Source organism: Cupressus sempervirens, chromosome 6 (genome assembly GCF_028749045.1).
Source record: "Cupressus sempervirens isolate cs-2001-9-10 chromosome 6, ASM2874904v1, whole genome shotgun sequence".
In the NCBI taxonomy this organism is placed as follows: Eukaryota; Viridiplantae; Streptophyta; class Pinopsida; order Cupressales; family Cupressaceae; genus Cupressus; species Cupressus sempervirens.
Window position 1 is genome coordinate 392198811 of NC_143123.1, and position 25451 is coordinate 392224261.

Here is a 25451-nt window from a genome sequence, read left to right on the forward strand (position 1 = left end):
TGTCTCTTTATAGGCTTATCTCATGGTCAAGTTTTCTAGTCCCCACTTCAACATGAGACCCACCCATTAGCCCAAGGTTAACAAAGGGTTGGGTTCCCTTGCCTTGTTAAAGATAGTGCTTCAGATATCACCTTAAGGACACCATGTCCAAGTTATCCCTCTTGGACTCCTTGGTCAGACCGACAATTTTATACAGCTCTGTGGTATAGGGGGCCTCTCTTCTTGACTCTGACTGGGCCTTGGTCGAACGGGCCCAGCCCCTTCTCCATCATATTGTCAGATGTCACCGGTACACTACAGACATTATTATTTTGGTTGAGTTTCAGGGCCCACCCCTTCAGGCTTAGCGCTATCTTCAATCTGATCTGGTTTCTTCACTGCCTCAAGGGCTTTGTGGACGGTTGATGGCCGCCACAGATACTCCTAACTTGAGAAAATTGTTGAACTCATTCATGTATTGTTGATTAATTGATGATTGATTCTTGCTTTGATGCAACTATTTGAATTTCATGTGTTCTTCCCCATAGTGCTTCAATAAATAGTATTCTTGGCATACAATAATAAAATATCTTTTAACTATTGATGGTTTCAAAATCTTGTAATAGATGAATGTTGAATTCTCCTACTAATGTCCAACTCTTGTGCACAACTTTAACATGGCAAAAAAAGAGCTATGCATCAAGGAAACAAATGAGAAATGGTACCCAAACATCCGATGCTTCAATCTTTATCTTTCCTTTGAAAATTGGTATGTTAAGATTGTTTTCTACCTTGCTATTGAAATGGTGTATAGACATGTTGGGTGAAAAAGGAAGCTAATGTTGGAATGAAGCACATCATTAGCTCATAAAATTGAATCAATAGACCAATGCAACATTCTTGTTCAACTTCTGCAAGAGAGTTGATAACAATGTTGCATGGGTGTGTACCCACACCCCTAGGATGCGTACCCACATACCCAAGTGTCGTATATTTAGTAGAGAGCATCATAGCTAAGGACCTTGATTAAAATTTATGATTTTTGTTACAGTTTTTTGTTTGCATGTCAGCTTATTGTTATAAATATGATCAAAATGCTCCATGAGACTAAGACTAGATTATCCCACAAAAGGAGACTAGAACAATCCCGGTCAATTTGTTGATTTGTCTAGTTGAAATAGAACTAATTCTATATCTCACATTAGGGTTGGAAGCAAGTACAAGACTTAACAATTGAATAGGAGATTGCAATTAGAACATTTATAGGATTGTTCAAGCATTCAATTCAAAAATAGCAAGTTCATTGTTGGTGCTTTCACACTCATAACTTGCACACATTTTTCACTTAATATAATGAACGAGGGCAATTTTCAGCCCACACTAATGGTACCAAGGCAAGTGACATTTGTATTAGAAATACAAACTCCACCAAAGAATAGTACAAGTAAGAATGGAGATGCCTACAATAATGTCTAGCAAACCCAAATGGTTTATCATGGATGATTGGAAGCAAGTACATGACTTAAAAATTGAATAGGAGATTGCAATTAGAACAGTTATAGGATTGTTCAAGCATTCAATTCAAAAATGGCAAGTTCATTGTTGGTGGTTTCACACTCCTAACTTGCACACATATTTCACCTAATATAATAAAAGAGGGCAATTTTCAGCACACACTCACGATATCAACGCAAGTGACGTATGTATTAGAGATACAACCTCCACAAAAGGATAGTACACTTTAAGAATGGAGATGCCTACAATAATGTCTACCAAACCCAAATGGTTTACCATTGATTGTGCCCTTGTTTCAGCTTAACATTGGCTCCGAGAACCCCAAAACTCAAAAGACCATTGCATCCAATCATCTTTCCAAAGGCACAACAAGACTCTCTCCAAAAGGCTTGATCCTTGATAAGACTATGTTGATTGTCTAATCTAAGCTACTCTACTCTATTGGCACAAGGATGTCAACAACCTACTCTGGACACTAATAATAATCTATAAAAAACACAATGGATAAAAGGGATAGGAGGAAGATAAGATTTGGATAGTAGAAGGAAAAATGGGCAAAACATTGAAACCAAGAATTGATCAATTTGACTCTTCTTTTAGCGTTTAACCTTCAATTCATGCTTTTAGGTTAAGCAACAAGGCAAGTTCAACTTACATCCATAATAGGGACAAAGCTAAGATCAAGATAATATCAAGAGGGTGCTAACCCATATTTATACAAAATTGTGATTCCTTGAGATTGTGCGACCTATTGTACCACCTTTTGTGATCCAAGCCACAAAAGAATTACGATGTAGTAATATACAAAAGAAGCCAGAGAAAGATAGGAGGCAAGTGTCACATGAAGAGGAAGATCAACCTAATGGTCCCCTAGAGATGTTAATTAGTGTGCTTTGATGCCTAATGGTTCAGTGCATTGCACACTCCACAATGATGACAATGGACAAACTAGAGGTAATCTATGCTCTACAGAGTCTCTGGGACGGGAATGTGTTTCCGGTACGAGGACGGGTCAAAGCCAAAATTTAGGGGATGGGACCTTAGGGGACGGCGATTAAAAACACAAGGAATTTTTTTATATAGAGAGACAAAATTCAAGTATGCAAAAAAATTCAAGTATGCATATCAAATGACAAATATTAAGTACCTCCATTATAACATATCACATACATATGTAGTAAAATCAAAATGCTTAAAGTCTCCAAGTATTATGCATGAAATCATAATAGAATAAAGAGAAGTGCAACTAAAACAGTAAGTAGTAAATAGAAATACTAAATTCGATCTTTCCTCACTACTGCTACTGCTGTTTCTCTATGTTTTTTTACCTGTTAGCAAGTACATCATATCTTAAAATGAGTAGAAGAGTTAGTGTTTTAGTGTTTTAATGGACAAATATGGTTTGCACATTTTTATTATTGTCTTTAAGACAACTACGGACCCGCACAAAAAATAATTTTTTTTGTTTTGCCTTAAACCAACTAGCTGGAAAAAAGGGGACGGCTAGAAGTTTCAGGGACTACTGTCGTCCCCGGTATTGCTGGCTGTCCCCAAGTTTCCTACCCAAATTTTTTGGGCTGTTTCGGGGACGTTTCCCAATTTGGCAAAAAGGGAACAGCTTTGGGGACGACAAAAATCCGTCCTCGCGTCACGTCCCCATGGAACACTAGAGGTAATCCATTGACTATTTGGGTTGCACCTAGGAGTTCCAACAAATAAAGGCACCTAGATGAGTGTGACAAGGGTCATCTATGTTGATAATTTTCATGGCAAGATATCCCTCAAATGCATGTGCTAATCCATCAAGATTTTTGGAAAGCAACTAGAAAACACCTACCATAGAAGAAAATGAGAGTAGGTGGTGGGATAGAATCAATGAGGGCCTTTAGGAGGATTTTCTACTCACAAATGCCTACAAGAATTAGAGGAGTGTTCTATTGGATGTCTATGCCAATTAGATAGTCACGTGTGGTGGCACGACTTGCTATTTGTTCTATTTTAGATTCAATGTGGGATCACAAGAAAGCATTTGGTTTAATAATCAAGCTCAACACTTACGAAAAAATTCACTCACACCTTTCAAGACCTCGGTTTAAAGTGATCTACTTCTTTGGATCCACAAAAAGTCCTCAGATCTGCTAGTTTTCTCAACAAAATGGTGACCATGTTCAAGAAAATCTCTTGAATGGATGTTGTGCACTAACAATAATTTCAAAGCCCTTCCACATTTAGGGTGCTCTATATTCATATCCTTGGTAAATAATCTCCTTTGTCATCAAATCTCTACTACAATAATGTTAACGTTATCTATAAAATAATAAAATCAATGTTCTGCAGAGTTTTCTAGCGGGGAGGATGCCTGGATTGGTTTCAAGGATGGGGAGCTAAAGGACAAAAACTTGGTGATGGTGGGTGGATGGCAAGGGAACCATGATATAATGGTGATGGCAAAGCAGTGCTGATATACAGATCAAGGTGAATTGGAATCTTCAAGGCAAAAACTGCAATATAACATGTTTGTGAGTGCCCATAAAAGGCAAACTAGTTCCCACAAAGTTAACAGGTGCGATTAATATGTAATGGCATGTCCCATATAGCAAGCGACCCAGCAGCATCCTTAGCAGAGATGGCAAAGGTGGTGGTGCTGTGGGAGGACCCTAATCAAAACATCACTGTGGCAAGAAACCAGTTTACACCCTAGTTATGACTAAAACAACTCGCATGGTCATTGTATTGTGCTTGGTATGAACCAAAGATTACCCATAGACTGACGAACACTTATTTAAAATTAACTGCATGTGTTCAAAGGGAAGAATGTCCCTATATTATCATACAAAAGCTGGTTGAAATTCATGCCCTGAAATGGGTGTGATTTTTGTAAGCAGACAGACATTGACAACAGTAATAGCTGCAAACAATGTTTGTTAGTAAATGTTATCAAAATCGTCATTACTGGAAGTTCCAGAATTCATATGCAAAAAGGAATTTAGATGCTGGATACTTCCTTTGGGGGGACAAGAAAACTCTAATTCTATTTAGGTTGTCTAATGAGAAGTAAAATAATGTAATGGAAAAATAATTATATCCCACTTATATTGTAATGTGGCAAACCAATGTCACCATCCCCAATCATCATTGATTTTGGGGATGTCAGTTCAGTGCTGCCATAAATATCTTCTTTTTTGGTACTTTGCTCTGTCATTCAGCTCATTGTCAGTGTCAAGATGTATTAGAAAATAGAATCTCTAAATATTCCATGATCGAATAATAGGTTAGACAAAGATCAAAAGATGATATCTAAACTCTGCCCTTGGATTTAATGCATCAATATGTAGTATCTAAGATTGTGTGAACAGTGATATTTGTTATTACTGGCAATTGATGTTTGTATTACTCTTATTTATATAATGTAAGTACTTGATTTTGTTATTACTGGCAATTGATGTTTGTACCACCACCTTTGCCAATGGTACATACTTTGATGACACGTGCTTGCTGGAAACATACATCATCCACTTTTTTGAAAGATCCTACTACAGTACAACGATTTAGGACTGATCCATAGTCGTGTCACTTTTTAACTAATCTTTTTTTCAAACCTGACTCAAGTGTAGACACAAACATTAAATCTACTAAGGCGATGCATTTCCCCTATAGGAAAGCTTGTAGCCTTTGGGTACTTTGTTGCAACTGTCATATAATATACATATGCACTTTGATAGTGAAAGCAATGAAAATTTTGATAATTTGCATGTCAATTCCCAGGTGAATTCTAAATTAAGACTCTAATGTGATGCAATAATGCTCTATTGTGTATATGATGGACTCCTAAGTTATGCAAAAACTCTTTATTTTCAAACATTTTCCCTGTTTTCTTAATTGTTGTCCCCTTAAAAACAACCTGCCATCCCCTACCATCCACAAAATGCATCCCATGAATGTCATTGAACATAGTGTTAACATATATAATAAAGAGAGGAAATTCAACAAGTTCTTGCAAAGCATACATGATGGACAAGAGGCCACCTTTCCTCGACACACTGCCAGAAACGCAGCACCTCCATTTAACCTATGATGACAGTCCTCCTTAGAGTTACCATATCTAGGCACTTGTTTATGAGCATCCTTCGCCTTTCGAACTACTCCTTTCTTTTCTCCAGAAATTGCACGATAGTAACCACTGAGCACTGGCTCAAAATCATCCTGATTTCCTCTAGGTTCTGAGAAAAATCATTACAGACAAAATAAATCATGCTCCGTGGATTATAATTAACCACCTTGTCAAAAGTTAAAACACATGACCTTGAATAATTCTATTTAAGAAAATGATATAAAATAAAGTATAGTAGCTACAACACTCATATATTTCATATGATGTTACGATTTTCAGACAACAGGAGATTAAGATGAAGTTCTCCAGAGCTGGAAAATATTTCTAATCTCTCAATATTCTCATTTGTATTAAAATGTTCAGAACTAAGTGATAATATCAGAGGCAAGTCTCTGTTTACATCTTAATTGCATAAACTTTAGGTTACTTTAACTGCCAAAACATGTTTCTATTTTCTTCAAGTCAACAATTGTTGAAAAAGTTCCCAACTTTGAAAGAAATGTCACTTGACCCAGGTTCAAATCTCTGTGGGGATATATAAAGTATTAAATGTAAAATCTAAATTGGGATATGTACCCTCCCAAGTTTAAAAAAGGTTTTCAAATCACCAAGAATGCGTGAAATATATATTGCAGTCATTTGCAATCACACTGTTTTTCTTATTATACCAACAAAAATTGTCTTTTGTGAATTCAGGCGAATCCACTGGCCAGTTGCCTTCCACCGGTTGCAAAGTTTGTCCATCAACTTGTAGCTAGGGAAGAAAATAAGAGTGCCATCTGGAACAATCTTGCATATCTCCTCCAGTACAGCTCCAAGTGCATCCTTTGAAAACATAACAAAGAAGAAATCAGCATTATGAGGATCATAGGCCACATAGAAGGCATTCAAACTCTAGTTATTTTAATTGCTTGCCTGAAATTCATAGCCATCTGCTGTTTTATAGCTGGCATTTAAAGGCACGCATTGTGGGCCTGTAGCCACAGCAGCAGCCCAAACCTGTAAAGACCAATAGAATAGGAGTCATGATTATTAGTTTATTGATTCTAAAGGTGGGTAACTCAACGCAATAAACAACAAACCTGAGAATCCATGTTGATCACATGGGGAGCTTCCATGCAGATGTCAAATGGAACTCCCAGTTCAGAAGAAAATGAATTCAAAGGTGAAAGTGTCCTGTGACACACAAAGCAAAATTAAAGTTATACAGCAATTCAGAATCTGTAATGTCCACTCTTCTAGCTTAAAGAATGAATGTTGGAACCTGCAACAAATTGCTACTACAATATAGCAAATATATATTAAAAAAATCCAAAACATGTTAGAAATATTAAACAAATTAAATATTAATCTAAATATAGTCCCTTACCATCCTAATCCTTCGGAAGGAACTCTTCTTGGATTACCTAACCCTCTAATGAGAACTAATTCTCGATTAGGCAATTGGCATGTGAAGAGTGTCTCCCTAAGGCCTCTGAGATCTCTATATTCATCACAACACTACTTGGTAAAGATCCCACCTCTAACCAAGTCTCTTATCTCTGACATATGCATATGACTGACCACTACAATATATATTGTCTCCAAGAGATTCTCTACAAACTTCTCTCTGGGTTCCAATTTGGAATCCCAACATTCATAAGAATGCCCTCTAGTCTATGAGTTCTCTTAGAGAGAAACTCAACAGCCATAACAGATGCCCTCTACCAAGATTAACTTGGTCTCTATAAGAACTATAAAATTCTTATCTCATTATTTATTTTCTACTATCACATAAATATTCAATATGAAGATAAATATAATATAACTCTAGTTATCTCTAGGCCTGCAATTGGATATTCCCTCAATAAACTTAGTTCTCTTTCTTTTGGGAAAAACTAATCCACCAATAGTTCACTACAATTACTCATATATATATATGTGTGTGTGTGGGGCTATTCTCTCGCGATATATTTTATCATGGAATTATTGCCTTTGTTTGGTTATCATTCCTGTCTTACTTCCACCACTAGTTATGATGTCACTGCCTTAATCAATCTCCATGTGTTGGTTCTAATTCTTTAACGGTTCTTCTTATTGTAATGTTCTCTATTAAATCTCTGCAATTTTTTCGGTTCAAATGTTAATAAATTATCCTTGACTGAGATGGCATTGTCTATTCTATAATTTGTTGTGATCGATGCCCAGTTTTCTTTTCTTATCCCTTTGCTGTCATCAAATCCTATCTATTTTGTCTCTGTCGTTTCCTCATCTGTTCTCTGTTGTGCATGTTTGCTTAAACATCTTATAGGTGTCTTTGATATCATTCCATGAAAAGTGTTGGTAGTTTGCTAGATAGTAATACCATTTTGAATGATGCTGAGCATCGACTCCAATCTTCTATTCTGGTATACTATCTTGAGTCAAAATAAAGATTTAATGCTTATATCTCTTCGTCTCACTAATGTTCTCTCTACTATTTCTAGTACACTGTGAATTATATTCTGCATAATTCCTTATCACTGTTAGTGATCGCTATCTATCATCCATTCCCTATAGATGCCACATTAGAATAGCATATGTATATAATGTAATTTCTCCCTATTTCTTGATCAATCACCACGTTTGTATAATTTTCGCAGAATATCATGTCTTTCCATATCCATTCCTGTATATCCTTCAGCCGCGACTATGAGGAAGAGTAGTCGGGTAATTCTTAAATGTCGTTCCCTTCTCTATATTTCTCATGCTCGATTTTTCTCATGCTTCTACACTGGCCTTCCTTCCCTTGAATCAATGTTCCTTTAGATCTCTGATTGGTCTGTAATAAGTGACTGAGATAAACCACCTATTTTCCTTCCGTCAATCTCCTTTGGATCTGTGTCGATCTGAACTGATCGTAGAAATAAAATATGCTCCTTCGATGCCTCCTCCAATTCTCATCACTCTCCTGTATTGTACAGCTTAGATTGGCAATATTTCTTGGGGTGTGTCTCTTCCCAATCGGTGGGTTATCTTTATCGTATACTTTTTAATAAACTAAATTTCATCACATGTTTTTTTTTTTTTTTTTTTTTTTTGTAAGTTGTCAGATATTGTATTACTTCAGGTAAAAGTCTACAACGCCATGGTAAATTGTGAACCTCTTATTGGGTTCAAATCTACTTGACATTAACACAACAATAATTCATCTTAACAATAATAATATAACTTATAAGTACGGGTACAGGTAACAGGTACGGGTATGATATGTGAGTACGATATGTGAGTATGACAATTTTTTGGGAGGGGGTTTGGATACATTTGTGTATGTCTAGACAAAAAATATATAAATATCATAAATATATATATAAATGCATACAGTCTGAAAAATAGAATATTATTATATTAGCGATTATGTTATCTACACCAGCCACCAAATTGAAAAAAACACATTAATATTAAATAATACAATATTAAACAATAAATAAATAAAATATTAATAATTTTATATTATATTATCTATGCATAAAAAACTTACAATTTAATTTTAAAATATTTTAAACACTTATAATATTATATAAATCTTCTATTATAAATATATGTAGTATTTTAAAGTTTAATACTATTATGATTCTAAATAAATTTAATACTATTTTGAAGTTTAATACTATAATCATAAATATAGTAATATTTTTAAATTTAATGCTATCTTAAATTTTAACTATTATCATGAGTCATTCTAAATATTCCCATAACATCTTCTTTTCCTAATTATCCTATGTGTTTTTAAGTTATATATTTTAAAATATTTTTTAAAAAATCTTAAATTATCCTAAAAATCCCCGTTACCTAAATCAATTTAAAAATTTAATTGACTAAGAACTTTTATAAAATTTCATAACTATCGCAAGCAGGTTGCTCCGTCGTCGCAGCTACCATTTCCAGAATGCAGTCAGGGCGATCATTGGAACTTTGATTCAGTTAGAACTGACTAATTTAGACCTAGATTGATCTGAAGACAACCGTCTGCAGTGGATTTGAATAGCTACCGTCTGCAATCATTACGGATTGGTGCAGATAGAAATGAAAGAGGAGGGGCTTTCGCTGTGAGATGAGTTTTTGAATGTGAAAAGAGGTTTTATATAACATGTCACCCTCAAATTCGTCAGAAAACAAATTTAAAACGCCACATCAACTCTCAGATTTGAAGTCAAATTGCCATATCAGGATAAAAACGTTCGGATACAGGTTGCAAAAGTCAGATAGATTCAGGCTTTGAAAAATCGAACCCTGTTCGATTCCATGGCAATTTTCCAACGCATCCGATTCTGATATGTACCGTACCAGCATTTGAAGAAAATTTCTGAAGTACCGGTGACTTAGATAATAATAAATGAATAATTAATAATCTAGGTTTCGGCTGATTACCTATCAAAAAAAGAGATATTATATTACTTCATAATCATGCTGACTTTGTATAATATTATTATTATTATTGTATTTTATAAAACAAAAGTTGTATATTGATTAGCATGGATAAGGTCTCTATAATTATTAACATGTTATAAATGCATTTAAATTGATTGATTTGTATGTCATTTTTGGGTCATAACAGAATCTCATAGTTGGAAAACAAGCCTAGGCCTGAGAATTAAATTTGGGGAAAACTCGGCCAGTTTTCAACAAAAACTTGAGAACTAAAATATTGCTTATAGCTAAATAGGAAAGCATAATTTTGCAAAATTCAATGAGAAGATGCAATCATTGAAGAATACTAATGGCCGGAAGCAAAATAGTAAATAATTTATGTAAAACTAAAAGTAAATATATCATTCCAATTACATATTCCCCTTCCCAGATCTAGTAAAAACAAAGGGAGAGATAGAACTATAGGTCTATTCCTAGAAGTCTGCATTGGGCATGACTGTGCCTTCTCACTCGATATGTCTAACTATGTATATGGCTCTTCCTCCATCCTGGATGTAGCTCTGCCTCTAGCTTCTCTTGGCACCAGTGACAACTACACTTTGAACTCAATGTCATCCAGTGTGAAATTCACTTTGAACCTGCCTCAAATCCACTTCAAATTGATATAAATGAGTTTGCAAGTGTTTTGAAGACTATTTTTCCCTTCTCAGCAAAATACAAGTGAAGAACTGAGAAATGAAGTTAATTTGTGTAATTTTTTGCCTTTAAAAGCTGTTATAAAATTGAGACCAGGTTTTTAAGAAAAACTTGCTGAGTTTTTGGGTAAAACTCAGCAAGCAATCGATGAGTATTTGTCAAAAACATTGGCAAGTTTTGGGAGCCAGTAAAAGTTGTAAGCACTTGCCAGGTCAGAAAACTTCGCCAGTTTTTGGAACTCGGAGAGTACTCTGCCAGTAGTTGCAAACAAAGCTTCACTCACACCTTATGTAATTGTTTATGTTTAGTTTTGCATATCAAATACACAATGTGAGAAATCAGAACTACAACTGATAAATCGAATAATGGTTAAATTCATAAATGGCACTTAAAGATACTCGAAGCACTGAGTTTTCCCTTACATGTTATCAGTAACAACCTATATCTCATGTGAATATGAAACATCATTCTCCACAAATGATGCTCAGTACTATCTCGGATTACTTCAATGTGAATCTCAAATTAGAGATTGTCTAACATAATTTATAGGTTTGTAAAGTATGATGCTTTCAGGAGGTCAAAAAATCAGAAATCCAGAACTTTCAAAAATTATGGTCAAATTTCTATAGGAATTGAAAATTTCAGACAATATCAGGCAAATCTGGCAAGTCCATAAATCCAGATAATTAAAATTGTGTAACTAGGCTGTCTAAGGAGCCATATTGATAACAGTAACCGTAAAGAGAGCAATGGTGAATCTCTAGAACCACCAAATAAAAGTAGACATTTTTTCTTAATTTTAGACAATTCAATCACATTTCATCTATAACTAAAGATTAATTTAAAAATATACTGTAATGTTGTATGAAGCATTACCCGGATGTAAGAATCACTGACAAGGAAGCCTTAGCTATTTCTTTGAAGACAACTGCAGGATTTAAACACCATAGATTGAAAGAATGTGTCCAGCCTTTTACAGACATACCTGAGCACACTTAAAGCCTCAAAAGTGCATGAAATAACATCATAAGACTTTAGGAGAAAAAAATATCATGCTCTAGTTTATGTACATTAAGTTGTCACCTTCATCCCGTTTAACATACTTCTGAAGGCAGAGTTGATAATCAAATGCACCTTGGCCGTTTTGAGAGAAGAGATAAGAAAGTGAAGAAAAGAGACCTGTATACAATATATAGAGATGTTAGACATGTTGCCTTTATTCCCAAGGAAAAATAATAAAGAGGTGATAGAAACCAACAATTGATTTTACCCTCAAGTGTGGATGCTGAGAGCCCACTCAAATGAACTCCATCTTTCTCTGGATCTGAAGCATCTTTTATTGCCTGCAGTTTCGTGGCATGAGAAGATAACACCCTATTTATCTTATAACTTGTTCCACTATAACACAACACAAATAATCTGTCTACATAAAACCTGACTGGCACACTGTTCTAAAATTGGAAAACAATCATGTTTAATCCCAGCTGCCTGAAGTTCCCTTAAGGCGTTATCACCAGTCCAGCTGTTGAAGGAAACAAGTCATTAGCATAGTAATTGATAGATGAGTAACTAAGGAAAAATCCATATCTATATCAATGCAGTAGAACAATTGATTACTATTATAATTTTGGCAATGATCAATAAAGGCACTTTCCCAGAAATCAACATATCAATCCATTTTTCGTTTTTCACCATTAAAATCTCCTGGTAGTGATAACTATGTTTCCAAACTGGCTGAAAAAAGCAACATTTCCAGCAATGAGCTTTTACTGGAATTGTGAAGCAATCCGAATCACTTATGGAATCTAGCAAGAGTCAGATTTGGGCACTCAAAATTGCATGAATACAGTGCATTGCATAATCAGGCGATTCAGGCATTGACACGGCAATTACAAACCATTTCTAATCCAAATCCATCAACGAGGAAAATTGTTAGATGTTTTTTGACTCTTTTACTTATAAAACCCTAAAAGTCCACCCTTAACACAACAATCACCATATTACTACGAATTTATATGTAGACTCCCAGCAACAAAGAAAGACAATTTTCACATGTTGGAACCGTAGCAACAAGAAAACACCATAAATGCATGTGTTATAGACACAACAGAAGCAAACAACAAACAAGGAAAGGAGTGCAGTGAACATGGACAACTTAGAAATCACAAATAATCAATTCCTCAGCTATTTACTTCCCTGTGCTTTGAATGAGACATGGTTTTCTTCCTATGTTCCACAGAGTCTCAAAACAAGGCTATGCAGCGATGGGTCTCAAGGAAGAGGAGACCAGGGCCTAAGTTTGTAGTCAATGAAGGGACAATAGTAAGCAAGGATTTAGAAACAAAACCCCCAACATAGTCCAATAGCAGTGTTCCTTCTCGGGGTCTAGGGTTAATGCTACTAGTGAGATCAAGAAGCAACACACCTAACAGATTCCCCATTACATTCAAGCCTCAATTAAGGCCATAAAAAGTCATACAAACCTTCATTACAGACCATTTCACACTCAATCATTGAAGATTTGGGTAAGACTATCACTCTTGTTCTTGCCCTCACATTTTTCACAATGCTCTATATCGGTTCTAATATTACAAGTAATAAATTGAATTATGAACATTTGTTATGATGTGATCAAATATACATCACTTAGGAAATCATATAACTGTAATTATATATAAATACGTGTGAGAAATGATTAGCTTATTTTATTTAATTAAAACTTCTAGTTATAATGGAATTAAGAGCACTTTAGATACATATTTGAAGGGTAAATACTGGTAGAAAATGAAATTAAAAAATTAAATGGAGAAGTTACTAATTTAGGTATGGATAGAGTAAGATACAATAAAAAAAAAAAACTACTAGGTAATATGAAAACCTTCTAGCTAAAGAAGAAATTCTTTGGAAACAAAAATCAAGAGAAACATGGCTCTCAGAAGGAGATAAAAATACAAGATTTTTCACAACAGCACCAAAAATAGAAGAAATATTAACAGGATTCTAAGTATTAAAAAACAAAGAGGTGGAACTATAGAGGATCCCAAATTAATAGCCAAAGGTTTTGTTCAATTTTTTTAAGAAATGCTTAATAAATGGGACAGTTCAAATCTAATATCACAGCAACAATTTCTAAATGCTTGAAAGAGTCACGCACCAACCCAAACTCCACTTTATTTATGAGCATTTTTCACCTGGGAGTTCACCTACGGGTCCTTTTGGAATGTAACTTTTGTGAACTGAGTCCTAATTTCTTCTAGGAACTGATTGACATTTGATCAGGAGTATTAATGATTACGAGGTTGGGGGATCCCCTCAAATAAAGTTTGTCTACCTTTGTAGACAAAGCTTAGCGGTTTTCTAGGCAACAAGGCCTGATGAGGAAGGGAAGTTGGGGAGTCCAAAGATTCAAAGATTCATCCAACAAGTCAGATTCTCCCAAGAGTCACCAATAGTTGTAAATAAAATATCCTCCCATCTACAAAAAGGCATACCCAAAATGCCTTGGCCTTTCTCTTTTGTTTCCTTTATGTTTTTAAGATGCACGCACCCTGCCAAGTGTCGCTAGAGTGTGCATCTAAGGATTATTTCGTCCCTTTTGTCTCTATGCCTTCTACTCGAATGCCTTGTGCTTTTCGTACAGCTGCAACAACTTTTGCTTGCAAGCTCAAGTCCTTACTCGATTGAATACTTGTTAGCCTCATGGAAGCCTCCTAATGTAGGGATCTATCGCTTGCACCTTTCAACGTCGCTCCACCACGTGCCTATGCCACACCAATTTCAATAGTACACTCACACAGATAGTCCCAATTTGAGCCCATGGCTAGCATAGTACACATGTTCAAACACCTGCATTATTGAAGCCCCTTTGCAAGTGATGATCACTCCTCCGAAGTGTTGTCAATGTTCATGGTTTGTGCCTCGACCATGGTACTCCCTAAAAAGGTCATTTTCGCTTTAAGAGATCAAAGTGGATTTGTCGTCTTTTCCTTCAAGGTTGGCTAAGAAAGCGATGTTTTGGTTCCTTTAAGTGTGTGGCATTGCATTCTACTAGAGGTTGCTTTTTTTGTTCAAGTTTTGGGGTGCTATCCTACTCAACACATAAAAAAGAGATAGTTGTATGAAAAAAGGATTTCATCCTTTGGTTTCTATCTAAACTTTTCATGGTTTAAGCAACTTTCAGCCTTACGTTGTTAATTTTTTTTAGGCATTAATATAATCAATCATGTGTTTGGCCCTTTGATTCTAACTTGTATTTCCTACCCAATTAACTAAGATTTTTTGTGAGTTAAAACTTTAGTTGATGTTTATGGTGGATTTATTGATCAGACAATGTTTCAATATACCTTTTATATTCACTCTATCCATTTATGAATGATCTTGTTTTATGTTCATATATAGTTGTGAAAGTCATGAATTCATGTATTAGTCAGTTGCATAGTAACAAAGGGACATGTCCCCCCCTTTTTGCCCCACCTCCCGGAGACTTGATGCATCAAGGACTTGGAGACTCCATCCCCCCGTCCCCACCCAAAGCAGCTAGGCAAAGTGTAGGTTAGGACCAAGCTAGGCAAGGTGAGGCCCAAACCGGCTAAAAGTAAGGTTAGGACCAAAAAAGGAAGAAGACTGACAAGAAGGAAAGGAACGAAACAGGAGGGAAAGACAACTTATTGGTTGGGGAATTCGCTCTTCTATGTATACAAAATATTTTTTCGACCCCAAAAATTAGGGTTTCGAAAAAAAACGGCCCTAGCTGAAAAACACTCTATTTTCTATTGTCATGGATGAGCACACCTCGCTCCAAGCACACCTGAATCAGATTCAGGAAATCCATGATCAATTACTTGCCATCGGTCGCAAGATGGAGGAAGAGGATATTGTGGTAATCACTCTTCGAAGTTTACCAAATTCCTATGAGCATTTTATCGAGACTCTCAACATCACATCTACTGGTGTTGATCTAAAGTTCACTGATCTCTGCACCCTGCTACTTCAGCAAGATCGGTGGAAACAACAGTTCCGTAGCAGCTCCAGTTCCACCTCCACTGAGCAAGCCTTTGCTGCGAAATCCTTTCAGAAGGATAAGGGCAAGTTTCAGCAACCATCTCAGCAGAAGTCTTCTGCTCCAGCAACCGATGGTACCAAAAAGAAGAACATTCAATGCAACTATTGCCACAAGTATGGTCACATGAAGGTTGCATGTCGGAAACGCTTAGCTGCCCAATCTAAGCAATCAAGGTCGCAACCCAAAGCGAACAGTGCAGAGCACACTGAGCAGGCGGAATCTGCCTTTTATGCCTTCATGGCTAAAAGACCCGCAGATCATGTGCAGTCATCTGCCTGGTACATTGATTCAGGTGCCTCTCGACATTTCACTCACCGCAGAGACTGGTTTACTAACTACCAGCCTTATTCAAATTCTGTTATCTTTGGTGATGGAGAAGAGTACATAGTTGTTGGTAAAGGCAACACTCAAATTCAGTCTGTTGGGAGGAAGCTCATATTCCTTGATGTGTACTACGTTCCAGGGCTGGAACTAAATCTACTCTCGATCAGTCAGTTGCTGCGGCATTCTGCACACTTGGCAGTCACCTTCAATTCACATCAGTGCACCATCACTGATCAGGCGACTAAGTCTACTGTTGCAGTTGGTCTTGAGGATCATGGTCTTTTCAAACTTACTGATTCTGGTGATTCTCAGGACTTAGCTATGGCTGCTCGGCGATCTTCCATCAACACACTTTGGCATCAGCGATATGGGCACTTAAATGTGCATTATCTCTCACAACTTGCTCGAGATGAGCTTGTTCTTGGTTTGTCAGAGATTCAAACCCAACGCCTTGGAGTTTGTGACGCATGTCAGGCTGGGAAGCAACATCGCACACCTTTCCCCAGTGGCGATTCTTGGCGAGCTTCTCAAGTACTTTAGCTTGTTCATGCTGATATCTGCGGCCCTATGGCCACTCCTTCTGTTCTTGGGTACAGGTATTTTCTGTTGTTTGTAGATGATTTCAGTAGAAAAACGTGGGTTTATTTCCTTAAAAAGAAATCCGATGCATTTACTGTATTTCAGAAGTTTAAACCCTTAGTTGAAAAAGAATCTGGGAAATCTATTATTACTCTTAGATCAGACAATGGGGGGGAATTTTGTTCTAATGTTTTCTCCAGCTTCTTGGATACACATGGCATCCAACGCCAGTTCACCACACCCCACATGCCACAACAGAACAGTGTAGTTGAACGTCGGAACAGGACAATCACCGAGATGGCTCGTTCCATGCTCGAACACAGACATGTTCTGAAGCATTTTTGGGCAAAAGCAGTTAACACTGCAGTTTATCTGTTGAACCGGTCACCCACAGTAGCGGTCAAAGGTAAAACTCCGGAAGAGGCCTGGTCAGGTCGCAAGCCCAGAATCAGTCACCTGAAGGTTTTTGGCTCTCTTGCTTTTGTTTGGATCCCTGATGCTTCGCGCACCAAGTTGGATGCCAAAAGTCAGAAACTGATGCTTGCTGGATATAGCAGTCTTCACAAAGCCTACCGCCTTATTGATGTTGAGACATCTCGTCTCATATACAGCCGTGATGTAGTCTTTGATGAGCAGCGAGGACCATTCATGCATGTTTCTCCTGTTCCTGATCCAGCAGACCAGCCTATGCAAGTTCATGATTTGGGAGTTCGGCTTCCATTAGGTCCACCTGATGGGAGGGCTCTAGTAGCTCCTCCAGCTCCAGTCCTACCAGTGATACCTGTACAGACACCTCCGGCTTCTCCTGCAGGATCACCTCGTTTTGAAGATGCTTCACCTGAGTTTGATCCAAATTCTTCTGATCAGGATCCTACTGATCAAGCATCTCCTAATACTATTGTTGGTCATTCTCCTCTCCGGCCTAAGTGGTGGGCTAAGACACTTGTTGATCTTCATGATGATGAGCTCATTGATGGGAGAACTGCTCGGAAAAAGAGCAAAACTACAGATTCTGTTAACTTTGCTCTTATGGCCAACATTCCCAGTGTGTTTGAACCTCAAACATATTCCGAGGCTAAAGGAATTCCAGAGTGGGAACAGGCCATGCAATCTGAACACCAGAGCCTGCTGAAGAACAACACTTGGGTCCTTTTTTATCATCCCCCAAGGAAGAAACCCATAAGCTGCAAATGGGTCTACAAAATCAAATACAAATCAAATGGTACTTTGGATAAGTACAAAGCTCGTTTAGTGGCAAAGGGCTTTTCTCAGCGTCAGGGCATTGATTATGAGGAGACCTTTGCTCCTACTGCAAAGATGAGCACCATCAGATTAGTCCTAGCCATGGCAGCACAGTTTGGCTGGAAGGTCCATCAGATGGACGTAAAGAGTGCTTTCCTAAATGGTGACCTCCATGAAGAGGTCTACATGACGCAACCTCCTGGTTTCAAGGTTGCTGGTAAAGACCATCAAGTTCTCAGATTGGTAAAAGCTCTCTATGGTTTGAAGCAGGCCCCTCGGGCATGGTACATCAAGATTGATACGTACCTCAGTGATCAAGGCTTCAAGAGGAGTTCTTCAGACTCAAATCTGTACATCAAGACTACTGACAGTGACATCATCCTTCTGGTTATCTATGTGGATGATCTAATCATCACTAGCAGTTCGGCATCTTTGATTCAGAGAATCAAACAACACTTATGCCAGTCTTTTGATATGACTGACCTTGGGCTCATGCATTATTGCTTAGGTGTTGAAGTTTGGCAACAGTCTTCTGGTATATTCATCTCTCAGTCCAAATATGCCAGGGCCTTGTTAGACAAATTCCAAATGCAGGATTGCAAACCTGCATCTACACCTATGGAGAAAGGTCTCAAGTTATCAGCCAAGTCTGATTCTCCTACCCTTGATGATACTACGTATAGGCAACTAGTAGGCAGCCTCATCTACCTATCTGCTACTAGGCTTGATATCAGCTTCGCAGTCAGCTATATTTCACGCTTTATGACAGCTCCTAAGGCTGATCATTGGATGGCAGCAAAGCGTGTCCTTCGTTATGTGAAGGGCACTTCTGATTATGGACTTCTGTATTCTCGGAGTTCTAATCCTAAACTCAGTGGGTTCACAGATTCAGATCGGGCAGGCTCTGTTGATGATAAAAAGTCAACATCTGGATATGTGTTCAGTTTGGGATCCGGTGCAGTCACATGGACCAGCAAGAAGCAGCAGGCAGTTTCTCTCTCTTCTACAGAGGTTGAATACAGAGGGACTGTTAAGGTAGGATGTGAAGCTGTCTGGCTTCGTCGGATGCTTGGGGATATGCAGATGTCACCAGCAGGACCGACTACTCTGTTTGTTGATAACGAAGGTGTTATCAAGTTAGCACGGAATCCAGTCTTCCATGAACGAACCAAGCATGTGGATGTTCATTGTCATTACATACGACAGCTGGTTGAAGACGGGACTATAGATCTGCAGTATGTTCCTACCACAGAGCAGACTGCAGACATTCTCACCAAGCCTCTTGGTCCTGATAAGTTTGTCAAATTCAGAGGACAGCTTGGTGTGTTAGATAGATTAACCATTAAGGGAGGGTATTACAATAATAGATAAGACGTCTATTATTAGTTAATGGTTATCTTGTAAATATCTTTAGCTTTAGTTTGCTTTCGTTTTTTGCTTTCTTTGGAATAGAATGTTTCTATTCTTTACAATCGTTTCCTAAGGAAACATCGTCTCATTCTTTTGTATAAATTGACCTTTCGGTCTCTGTTATTAACAAGCAAGTATTTACCAATTACCTCGTAATATGGTATTTAAAAAAACACAAAGCCGTGAGTTCGAGTTTGCAGTCAAAAAAAATCTCAAGGGTTGCAGAGTTAAATGTCAACCAATCACAAGTACAGGCCATGGATTTTCAGATGTTTTGTAGCAGACGAGTCTCTTTGAAAAAAACGGGAGTTGCAAATGAAATTCTTCCCGTGATTTGCAAACTTTGCAAGGAAAAAACTCCAAAAAAGAAACCTAGCTGCACGGATGAATTTCTCAAAAATCAAAAACCCTAGACGGGCTTGTTTGAGAAAAACCTTAGGAATTATTTCAAAAAAATTTAGCAAATAATTTCGAATGAAATTATAATTTTTTCAAAAAAATTCAAGTATTGGCTCTGATACCATATTACGAGGTAATTGGTAAATACTTGCTTGTTAATAACAGAGACCGAAAGGTCAATTTATACAAAAGAATGAGACGATGTTTCCTTAGGAAACGATCATAAAGAATAGAAACATTCTATTCCAAAGAAAGCAAAAAACGAAAGCAAACTAAAGCTAAAGATATTTACAAGATAACCATTAACTAATAATAGACGTCTTATCTATTATTGTAATAAAGACAACTTATTGGTTGGGGAATTCGCTCTTCTATGTATAATCATAGTTTAGAAACCTTTTCGTATATATCAATTCACTACCCAGCCACCCTTTCACTAGTTAAATTACCAATTCTTGGTTCTTTAATGTCAATTTATGAGGCCCTTACCTTGGGTCAAAAGGCATAGAGGCCTTTGGGAGAAGCCACCTTCCGAAGTCTACCCTTAAGAGTGAGCCCATCCTTTCCTAATTGATCCTTCCTCTCCCATTGGTCGAGCTAGTTCCTTCCTTTACACATGCCTTCCTGCCGAAGCTCTTGGTGCTCGTTGCTTTTGTTATCAACCGAAGGCCCATAAACTCTTATCTTCTTCCAGTTATCACAGAATTGACACCACTAAATTCCCCCACCTCCATCGAGGATGAGGGACATCTTGATATTGACTATTTGTTGATTCGACAATTTATGTTCAATGTTCAATGTTCCAATTCAATCCAATGTTCAAGTATTTACTCTTTTAAATCTTTATATCTTATATTGCAATACATCTTTTCATAACTAGCATTTAAAGTACCATGTGTATATATATAAACACCCCCTCCTGCCCCTGCCACCATCCCCAAATTAAGGCCCCTCTATCCCCCTTTCTCGAAAACTTGTCCCCCTGTTCCACCGTCCCCCTGTCCCCCAAGGTGGTGTAACTACAATCAATTGGTTTCATAGTTCAATCTTGATATCCCAGTTAGGATAAACTGGGCAATTAGTTTGGGCTGAGCACCCTACAGAATAATGGAAGTGTTCATTCCAAATTACAATGTATATCCTTTACTTTTATGAATTTCTAACTCTTTTCCTTAAAAACATATGAACAGTCGGCTTCTCAAATTCCAAAGGTCGCTAAGTAAAAAGTAATGATGTCCCACATTCAATGAAGTTTACGATAGAAATGGTGTTGTTTCCCTAAGAGTGATTTTAGGAATCAATAGGATCAAAGAACGTGATAGAAATGTGAAATAATTTCATTCAATAGTGTTGTTGAGCATCATGCTCAATAAATTTCAAGCACATCTTTTGGGTTGAGGGACATTCTCGCATCTCCAATAGACATTTCTTTCAAAGTTGTGAAATTTATCAATGGTCTTTGAACCCAAATGAATAAATATGTATCTCTCAACTACACTCTTGAATTGAATAATCTAGCTTTAACAATGATTCCAAAACGAAGGATTCTTGAACCTTTCTTTGAAATTTGTCTCGTCTCTTTGCTTTAGAAAGAGATATTGCACCTTGTTCAAATGGCTTGTAGGTGGGAACTTTCTTCTAGTTCTGAATGACTTGCTCAGGTCAACCACAAAAAGACTTCAAAAGCTTCTTCCCAATATCATCTCTAAAGAACAAGATGGATTTGCTCAAGTACAATTTTGAATGGAATTTTCCCAACATGAGATCATTCTCTCAATAAAAGTAAGCTCAACAATAAGATCATTAAGTTATGTATTGCTAAAGCCTACAGTATAGTTTGCTCTCTTTTCTAGTCTTTGTAATTTGGGACTTTTTTCCTTGGTGGATTTCGTAAGTCTTTTGATCTCTACAAGGGCTTGGATTTTTTATATTTGGAAATGAGTTCTATTAGATTTTTTATATTATAAAGGCATTCATCAAGGTAAACACCTTTCTTCTCACATGTTCATCATTATGCTACAAGCTCTTGGGCACTTTATCTAACAACCAAGCTCGATTTCCAAAGTCGCCCTTACTCCCTCTTGCCCCGTGTCACCCATCTACCATTTGTGGATCACATTGCTCTATTTGGTGTAGCAACAATTGCAAAAATTCAAGTTCTAAATGTTGCTTTATATGGTTATGGTTTAGGTTTGGGTCAACTCATCAATGTGAGACTCCAAAATCTTCCTCTTTGATGTGGGTTCTTGTCTTCATACTCATATTAGGATTTCAATTAATGACCCTTCTAAGGAAATTTTTGGATATTCCATTGTTCAAAACATATTGTAGATCAAAACTATGTGAGGAAACAACTAAGAAGATTTGAGGTAGGTTAACGTCTCAAAGTGGTTAATGGTTCAATGTGGCTAATCATCTAACTATTTTGTCAATGTTGTCAATCATGTGGTATTAATCTACCTTTTATTAGTCCTAATCATTCCTACTACTACCTAACCATTCTAGCACTTTTAGAACTTTACATTGGCAAGATGTTTAGGGAGGACAAGAAATTCCACCTTTTAAGTTATAATAAATTCAGAATTAAGCTTCAAGGTGGTATTGGGATCAAATGTTAAGGAACTAAAAATTAAATTGACTTGGCACTTTTTAGATAAGTGGGATCTATGTTAGTGTTCCTTCTTGCATCATAAATATTTCGGTTCTCAACATGCTCTTAGTTTTTATTTGATCTTCCTTGTGGATCCTCCATTTGACACAGCATGACTGCTTCTTGCAATGTTATTAGTTCCAAGTTATCCTAAAGATTTAGTGAAATGGGTCTCATATTAACTTTTGGTGGTTCTCTTGGATGGAAAATCCTCCTCTCAACAACAATTCAAATAGGATCAAGTGTAGAATTGCTTGCAAAAGCTATAAGGATCAAGATCATGTGATAGTTGTGATTCTATCTAGGAAGATGGCAGACTTCAGAGATGTTGGACACTTAGCCTTTCCCAAAGAAAATTGATCTCCTAGGCTTGTTTTTGAAAAGCATTAAGATTTCTCGACTAACAAATCAAATGTTGTAAAGTGAATTAGCAATCTAGAGGAAGGTTGATGGGTTAGAGTGAGATATAATCTTCATAGCAAACATATTCCTTGTTTGTGTCATTGACTTATGGGTGAGAAGGGGCACCGATAAGTGCAATGCTCGTGTTGTAGGTAGTATTAAACCAGATTCTTGTTTTTCACAATCCATTAAGAGAGGGTTCATAGTCCTTTGCAGTTTATAATCTATAAAAATCCTAAGGCAGCAGTGGATCACAATCTAAGAGATTTTGTACAAAGATGGACCTATGTTAGTGTTTTCAAAAAACCTTTTATCTTCATCTTTGCAACTTGCTCAAAGGCCCAACCTATTTGGTGCTATTTTGGAAGATTTTGATGAACTCTTATTTATGGCTCCAGTTGAGCCCTATTGGATTTTTGACATTGCTGCAAATGTACTAAGCACTGCCATGTATTTGGTATGTGTTTTCCAAATGCAATAATCTCTTACATTTATATTGAGTATAAACCATGAATAGACATGTCCCTTCATGGGACATGTCTATTCGTTAATCAAATAATTAATATAATAATATATATAATGCTTTATATATATATAATATTTATTTCTCTCATATATTTATATCTGAATTATATCTCAAATAATTATATATATAGATCGATATGTTTATCAGACAGAAGATATCAAACATCGACGCTCCCTCTTAGCTGAGGATAAACACACATATTACTTTAAAGTAACATCAAGTTAGCAAGATTAAGGATTTTTTTTTATCAGAAGATATCCATCATTTTGATATCACATTTGATATCAAGAGTATTGGTCTCCCAGAATATCAACATATGATATTCACCAAATACATAATAATGTTTGATATCACATCTAATATCATGAGTATTGGCCTCCCAAAATATCAATGATATTCACCAATTACTCAAAAATGTTTGATATCACATCTAATATCATGAGTATTGACCTCCTAGAATATCAATGACATTCACCAAGTACTCAAAATAAGGTTTGATATCACAACTGATATCAAAGGTATTGGCCTCCCAGAATATCAATGATATTCACCAAATACTTTGAGTAATGAACTTCCAAAATGTTGAGATGCAAAACATTCACCATATACTCAATTTGTTTAATCTCATAATGCAAGTCATTGTAAGATAGTTACCTTGCAGTAACTTCTACAAATACAAGTGACATCATTTGAAAGTCGTCACTTGCTCGTGATGTACATGGGGGGGGGGGAGGCACATTAAAATCACAGTCACGAGCTATATTCATGAATCACAATACTCTTATCTTCTACAATTTATTGATGACTGAAGAATCCATCTCAACTTGGTTTACTCCCTTTGAATCAATGTGATCAAGATCACCTAAAGTTGACTGAATCATATCCTCTATCTACTCCCTATCTTTCAAGTTGCCTGAAATGTTAGCCTCCCTTTAAATCTCAATCTCTCTCTTTTTCCTACAAGAACATTCTCAGAGGAAAAGATCTAGGTATATAGCTCGCATAGAAATATAAATAAGAAAGAGACTACTATAATAACCAAAGATAATTTTGCATAATGATATAAGAGCATTTCAATGTAAGATAAAGATCTAAGTTAAATATATACCTTGAACACACACACACACATATATATATCCAATCTTCTAAGTATATATTTTAATCTATGTTTTCACATATTATTACTTTATACACATATATATAATCACCTTATATTTTCGGCTACATTATCTCATATAATATAACAAAGAAATAATTATTAATAATGACACATTAATATACCACTCTTAATAATAACAACAATATGAATAACAATATGAAGGAACTTATTATGTACTTACCTTAATAGTATTGGTTCCTATTCCATCCTTATGTCATCTCCTTTGACATATTCTAACTACATAGAATTTTAACATTAAGGAACATATTCTAACATAATATATATAGTAGGAATATATATATAGTATGATTATTTATATGCATCATAGAAACTATTAAAAAAGAGCATTCATAGTATACCTTTTATCACTTGCACAAGCTTATTGTTTGACAACCCATGTCCACTTGTACTCCCTATCTACACAATCCTTGTCACCCAGAGCATTAGAAAATATCTATATGTACCCACAATCATGCAGATTTGAAGAAGGAAATAGTTTGCTTGGCCCAAAAATCGTTTCATTGTTTTTACTTCCCTTCAAACGATAAGCCACAAGCAGACAATAACCAGGCACGGGAAGCTCAACAATTGCTACAACACTCTAAAATATCACTCCCCAAATCTTGTTGTTTTAGTTATACACATCCTTTGGCTCAGAAGTGGTGTCCCATCTCCATGCTATTTATGTTCCTCAGATTTATGATAGTGCCTACAATCCACTTAATATTACAGACGTCTATACTCTGTTGTCAATATTTTAAAACTCCTCAATAAATATATTCTTTCCCATACAGATTTTGAGATCCCATATCAATATATCAAACATTAGCAGAAGGTATAATTATTTTTGACAACTAAATGTTTTTTTCCAGTATTTATATTGAACACAATATTTTCCTCTGTTTCCATTAGCATCAGTGGCAGAAAAGACCCACGCGTTCTTTAGTTCTGGTAAGCTCCAAATTACTTATGAAATATCAAATTTCCACTTCAATCATTGAACATATA

General features: G+C 36.4%; 1 protein-coding gene across 1 annotated transcript in view; it reads right to left on the reverse strand.

Annotated features, from left to right (window-relative positions):
- LOC149552706 (RAD3-like DNA-binding helicase protein) overlaps window positions 1–25451 on the reverse strand; it is a 108667-nt gene that overhangs the window by 17143 nt on the left and 66073 nt on the right. Inside the window, exons 11-18 of the mRNA XM_089788263.1 lie at window positions 12125–12212; window positions 11961–12033; window positions 11774–11869; window positions 11567–11675; window positions 6688–6781; window positions 6521–6604; window positions 6274–6430; window positions 5521–5714 (exon numbers count right to left, since the gene is read on the reverse strand). Coding sequence (XP_089644389.1) covers window positions 5521–5714; window positions 6274–6430; window positions 6521–6604; window positions 6688–6781; window positions 11567–11675; window positions 11774–11869; window positions 11961–12033; window positions 12125–12212 — 895 coding nt within the window. The remainder of the gene's footprint in view (window positions 1–5520; window positions 5715–6273; window positions 6431–6520; window positions 6605–6687; window positions 6782–11566; window positions 11676–11773; window positions 11870–11960; window positions 12034–12124; window positions 12213–25451) is intronic.